The 7,048-nt window shown below is 42.5% G+C and overlaps 1 protein-coding gene across 1 annotated transcript; it reads left to right on the forward strand.

The window, feature by feature from the left end:
- Window positions 1-171: 171 nt before the first annotated feature.
- LOC148098898 (vomeronasal type-2 receptor 26-like) lies at window positions 172-1,122 on the forward strand. The gene has a single exon (XM_087851548.1). It carries the CDS (start codon window positions 172-174, stop codon window positions 1,120-1,122), a length of 951 nt encoding a protein of 316 aa, XP_087707674.1.
- The last annotated feature ends 5,926 nt before the right edge of the window (window positions 1,123-7,048 follow it).

Genomic DNA, 7,048 nt, shown 5'->3' on the forward strand with positions numbered 1-7,048 from the left:
CAACTCAACAGGTAGTAAAGTGTTTATGCATTTCTGTTGCACACAATGTAATACCACAATTCAGTGTCTCCATATATACAATATTTACAATATCAATGTTTTACTGCGTCTTTTTTCAACAGATTTTTTAAATTATAATTTTAATATATTATAATTTCCTGTTCTCCTAGAATGGCATCTAGATCAATCATTCATGTGTTCTGTTTATCCTCAACAGGTGCAGCAGACTGCACACCTTGTCCAAAGGAATACTGGTCCAATGAGAGAAAAGATGAGTGCATTCCTAGAACAATTGAGTTCCTGAAATATCACGAGCCCATGGGAATAGCTCTAACATTTGTATCCCTGTTAGGGGCCTCAGTATCTCTGGCCACAATGGTGGTTTTTGTCCACAACAAAGAAACTCCTGTGATGAAAGCCAGCAACTTTGAGCTGAGTTCTCTCTTATTATTCTCTCTTTTTCTGTGCTTTCTCTGTCCTCTCACTTTCCTAGGTAAGCCAACAGTATGGTCATGCATGCTGCGCCACACCGCTTTTGGTGTGACATTTGCCCTTTGCATTTCCTGTGTCTTGGGAAAAACCATTGTTGTTGTCACAGCCTTCAAAGCCACATTTCCTGGCAACAAAGTTGCTGGAAAGTTTGGTCACGCACAACAAAGAATCATTGTTTGCTCCTGCACTTTCTTTCAAGTGGTAATATGCGCATTATGGCTGACTTCAAACCCACCTTACCCACATATGTTGTTCACATCCAGCAACAACATGATTGTTCTGGAATGCAACACAGGCTCTGAGTTTGCTTTTTATGCAGTGTTGGGATACATAGGTGTCCTTGCAATCATTTGTTTGATCCTGGCATTTATGGCAAGAAAACTTCCTGATAATTTCAATGAAGCCAAATTGATCACATTCAGCCTGCTGATATTCTGTGCTGTGTGGATTACCTTCATCCCAGCATACATCAGCTCTCCTGGAAAGTTCACTGTAGCTGTGGAAATATTTGCAATTTTGTCCTCAGCATTTGGCCTATTAAGTAGCATTTTTGCACCCAAGTGTTACATAATATTTCTTAAGCCAGAAAAAAATACCAAGAAACATATTATGGGAAAAACTATAAACTAAAAGATTAAAAAACCTTAACAATTTAAAGTTATGTCTTTTTTTTTTGTTTACATGTATATTACTTTAGTAAACATTCTGAGTCACTTAAAAGTCTGCAACACATTAAATAACAGAGTTTGGGTATATACATATTTAAATGTAATTTGTGACTGATAAAGGATGTATAATTAACATTTCAGGTGTTGAAAGATATGTTCTATGCTGCTGAAAGAAATGTATGACAGTAATTGTATGCAAATTTTGTCCATCTAAACATAGACATGCACTCTAACACTAAACAAAACACAGTAAATCCTTTGTAACAATCATGTGTTCCATTGAAAAAACATGAAATATGACATGAAGTGCATAAGGAAGAAATAAGCTAAATTTACAACTTATCAGGGGAATAATTATATGTCCTATGTCTGTGATCCATAAATGTAAAAATCTGTGTAAAATTAACAAATCAACCACTAAAGATTTCTGCTTTCCTAAAATGAGGAATAATGTAAAGTCTTACATCGGTTACATCTGTAAAAGTAAACATTTATCAAAGCCCTGCTGCAGCTGTTGTGTGATTTCTAGTGGGTCGTTGATTTACACCAGTAAAGTAAGAATAACATTTTATGTGCCTGCCTTTCCCAATAAATAATTTCCCATCATAAAGATGGCGCCGGTGAGGTCGGCTGCCGTCACGACTGCTCCGACCACCTTTTCTTTGTTTTTGTTCTTTAAGTTAGTTTTCAGCGTTTCTAAATCGGCAAAATCATCACCATTGGGTACATTAGGTATGACAGTGACACTCTTGTTTCTATTGGTATACAATGTACTCACAATTCGAAGTTTTTAACTCCGGATCCGAGCTGGCCGAGTGAGATCTTGAGGGGGAACAAAGGACGCGACGCGAAGCGGCGGCCTCGAGGGAAACGAGCCGGCGTCAGGAACAGGCTGAGAGCTCGTGCACACCGCACACCTCTGCCTAGCATCCTGCTCGCCAACGTCCAGTCACTGGAGAACAAGCTTGATGACCTCAGGGCCAGGATAAAGTTCCAGAGAGACATTCGGGACTGCAATCTCCTCTGCTTCACCGAGACATGGCTGAACCCAGCGGTGCCGGACCACGCCATCCAGCCGGCCGAGTTCTTCTCGGTTCACCGCATGGACAGGACACGGGACTCGAGGAAGTCAAGGGGAGGCGGCGTGTGTTTAATGGTGAACAACAATTGGTGCAACAGTGCGAACGTTGTTCCTCTCACACGCTCCTGCACACCAAATCTGGAACTACTGTCCATCATGTGTCGTCCTTTTTATCTACCTCGAGAGTTTACATCGGTCATTATAAGTGCAGTTTATATTCCACCACAAGCGGACACGGTCACCGCCTTATGCGAGCTGCATGAGGCACTCACATAGCACCAGACACAACACCGGGACGCTGCGCTTATTGTAACGGGGGACTTTAATAGTGCCAACCTCAAACGCGCAGCGCCGAACTTTTATCAACATATCACCTGCCCCACCAGAGGTGAAAGGACACTGGACCACTGCTACACTACGGTCAAGGACGGCTACAAGGCACAATCCCGCCCTCCGTTTGGCAAATCCGATCATGCCGCCATCTTCCTCATGCCAAAATACAAACAAAGGCTGAAACGGGAAGTTCCGGTTCAGAGGAAGGTCGCGCGCTGGACGGATCAATCGGTGGCCGCGTTACAGGATGCACTCGACGACGCAGACTGGGACATGTTCAGAAACAGCTCCGACGATGATGTCAACGTGTTTACGGAAGCGGTTGTGGGATTCATCGGGAAACTAGCGGATGATACCGTGGAGACAAAGACTATCACAACGTTTCCCAACCAGAAGCCGTGGGTGGATAAAACCATCCGCGACGCTCTGAGATCCCGCACCGCTGCCTACAACACGGGACTCACGACGGGGGACATGGACCTGTACAAAGCCGCGTCATATAACGTGCAGAAGGCGGTGAAAGAGGCGAAGCAGCGCTACGGGAGGAAACTAGAGTCACAACTCCAACAGAGTGACTCTAGGAGCCTGTGGCGGGGACTAAGGACAATAACGGATTATAAAGCACCAACAACCGGTATGACGAACACGGCCGTGACTCTGGCAGATGAGCTGAACACTTTCTATGCTCGCTTCGAGGCTGCAGCTAAGGACTCCAACGATGCTAGTGCTAGCGGCGCTAACGGCTGCAGACAGGAAGATACTGCCAGCACCGGAAATGTGCTCGTCATCTCCGAGCATGAAGTAAGGAGAGCCTTCAAGAGAGTGAACACCAGGAAAGCAGCAGGACCAGACGGCATCCCAGGTCGTATCCTCAGAGACTGCGCATACCAGCTAGCTCCTGTGTTCACTGAGATATTCAACATCTCTTTATCTCAGTCGGTGATCCCCACATGCTTCAAAGAGTCCATCATTGTTCCTGTCCCAAAGAAACCCCACCCTGCTTCTCTCAATGACTATCGCCCTGTAGCCCTCACCTCAGTAGTGATGAAGTGCTTTGAACGCCTGGTCAGAGACTTCATCATTTCTTCACTACCAGACACACTGGACCCACTACAGTTCGCTTACCGTCCAAATCGTTCCACAGACGATGCCATCTCTCATCTCCTCCACACATCACTTACTCACTTGGACACTAGAAGGGGGAATTATGTTAAAATGCTCTTCATAGACTACAGCTCTGCATTTAATACCATAATTCCCTCCACACTCACCACCAAGCTGGAGCATCTGGGACTCAGCTCATCTATGTGTCAGTGGATCTCCAACTTCCTAACTGGCAGACCACAGGCCGTAAGGATGGGCGGACATGTCTCAGCCTCCACCACTCTCAGCACTGGAGCCCCCCAGGGGTGTGTTCTGAGCCCCCTGCTGTACTCCTTGTACACATATGACTGTGTGGCCACTACCAGCTCCACCACCATCATCAAGTTTGCTGACGACACCGTCGTGGTGGGCCTGATCTCTGACAACAACGAGACGCCCTACCTGAAGGAGATTAGGAATCTGGAGAACTGGTGCCAGAGGAACAACCTCCTTCTAAACGTCAGTAAGACAAAGGAGTTGATAGTGGACTTCAGCACTAAGCAGGAGAGGAACTACCAGACCCCCGTCATCAACGAGTGCCCAGTGGAGAGAGTGGACAGCTTCAAATACCTCGGAGTTCACATCACGCAGGACCTGTCATGGTCCTGTCACATCAACACCGTGGTGAAAAAGGCCTATCAGCGTCTCTACCACCTCAGACGCTTGAGAGACTTCCAACTGCCCCCCAAGGTGCTCAGGAACTTTTACTCCTGCACCATAGAGAGCATCCTGACGGGAAACATCTTAACCTGGTTCGGGAACAGCACCATGCAGGACAGACGAGCTCTACAGAGGGTTGTGCGTTCAGCTGAGCGCACCATCCGCTCAGAGCTCCCTGACCTGCACTCAATCTACAGCAGGCGGTGCTGGACCAAGGCCAGGAAGATCGTGAAGGATCTCAGCCACCCCAACAACGGACTGTTCTCTCTGTTGAGGTCAGGAAAGCGATTCCGCTCCCTGAAGACCAACACAGAGAGACTGAGGAGGAGCTTCTTCCCGCAGGCGATACGGTCTCTCAATCACACCACCACACAGTACTGACCCACACATATAGTTCTTACACACACTGGACACTCTGGACATTGTTTTCACTTCATCACTTTAAGCATATTTGCACTGCACAAGACACTATATAATGTGGATTGCACAACACTGGACATTATATTCCTCATTTCCAGTTAATATTTGTACAGCTGCTGTTATTGTGTGTATATATATATTTATATTTCTCATACATTCTTATATATGTCTATACTGTGTATTTTGTTGTACAGTTATCTTATTTTCAACTTTAATTTATATATTTTATCTTATTCTTTCCCAGTTAAATTTACCCTTCATTCTAATTTGTGTTGTACAGTTATCTCATTCTTAACTTAATTTTTTATATTTTATTTTATTTTATTCCTTCCTGGTTAAATTTACCCTTTTTTATTTTCATATTTATTTATTTCCTATCTTATTCATAGCCTTTTCTTTTTTTCTTTAGGTCACGAGCAGTTGTCCAAGCATTTCACTGCATATCGTACTGTGTATGACTGTGTATGTGACAAATGAAAAATTTGAATTTGAATTTGAATTTGAAATGAACAAAACTGGCGTAAACTTTCCCTTCTACCACATGCTCTTAGTTCCATTTGAAGGGTAAAGCAGCTCTTGAGGCAACTGCTGTTTGGCAATATGTTGGCACATATGTGTAATGTAGTGGGCCATTTCTGCCAATGATATAGTGCTTTGTACCATCTAGATTTAATAATAAAGTGACCTGTATGGTAAATTCTGAATAATTTCAGGAATGTTGAAAGGAACACATAAATGTTGTGTGAATAATTTATTTATATAAATGTCATAATAACTTTAAATAAAATCATCTGACATTTTCATGTTATTTTATTTTATTATTACATGACTTTCTAGAGAATGCAGTCTCCCTTTGGCAGAAGAACAATTAATAAGGTTTTAAAATGCCAAACTCAACCCAGCACATTAATACAAGCACCTAACTTCTTGGCTACATGTATTGGTGACCCCCTCATTTATTATAGATTGAATGATTTGCTTGTGAACATGCTTGTGTGGCATATGTTTTATGTTCTCCAGCAACAGTGGCAAGTTGTTTTTATATCTAACCAAACAATATAATTTTGTTTATAAGTACCGTATGCGCCAGTCTAATTTGCTACATTGACATTCTATGTTGGAAGCTATAGTCTTTGTAATTTAATGGTCACACAGACATTAAGAATGAAATCAGTTTCTAAATAATTTGCTGGTTCTTCGCCCACTGCCTTTTAGACATGAGTTTTTCCTGAGAATTCTCATTAGGACTGTTGAGAGAGATTTTCAGGCTTAGGCCCAGCATTCACCACCTTAAATCAAACTCTGCAAGACCAGAAAATGAATTTTTTGACAGAAACTCACTGATATAAGACATCAACTGGGTGGCGAGTATTTTGGTTTTGCAATACTAACAATCTTAGACTAGTTTGAATCTCAGTAACCTCAGATCAAGTTTTCTGAAAATATTGTGAATGCCAAACTCTAGAAGTCGTCTAGAATTTTCAAATTGATACCCTAGTTGCATCTACTAAAAGTCTTGTACAAGTTTGAATCATGGTAACATTCACCTCAAGGTTATTGAGGTTATTATCTTAGATTTGTTTTTATTTGTAATTCTAGCTCTCTAAGTTAGAAAATGTTGACCAGGTCTTCGCAACCCCTTTGGGTGGAGCTCAGAGCCTTCCCATTCCCTGGCTGGATCACCTGTGTCTTTTTAACGGAGTTAAAAATACATCTGAAAAACATGCACTTACCTGTTCTTAATTATTATTTTAAGTGTGAATTTTATCATTTTTTTATTATATTTTATTTTGAAAACCCAGAAACCGGATCTCACTCTAACGTTTAGAAGCTGCTAAGGCTTCCGCTCCTCACAGCACGCGCTTGCACTGTGAGGGTAAGTTCTGTAATGAAAGGCTCTGGCATTTTTATGGTTTCTGGTGTGAATGTTGTTACATAAGTTGTACATGTCGATGTATATAGGTTCATATTGATATTAGAAAGTTTCTGTGTAACCGAAACAAAGGCTGGTTGCTGTTAAACAGTGTTTCTGCCGTATTTATGCTCTTTGGCAGTAAGCTTTTGTCAGCCCCCTAGTGGTTGCTGCGCATAGCAGGAAATGTGTTTGATTTACTGTTTTTCTGTGCTTTTTGTGATGTTGTTTTACATTGTAGGAGTTACAATTGCTGGTATCATCAGAAGACACCTGTTGAGTGTGTTTTATGTCTTCTGCAGGTACGTGAGCTTGTTAACAGTCATTTTGTCTGTAAAG

Source organism: Neolamprologus brichardi, chromosome 14 (assembly GCF_056152115.1).
Source record: "Neolamprologus brichardi isolate AB-2024 chromosome 14, ASM5615211v1, whole genome shotgun sequence".
In the NCBI taxonomy this organism is placed as follows: Eukaryota; Metazoa; Chordata; class Actinopteri; order Cichliformes; family Cichlidae; genus Neolamprologus; species Neolamprologus brichardi.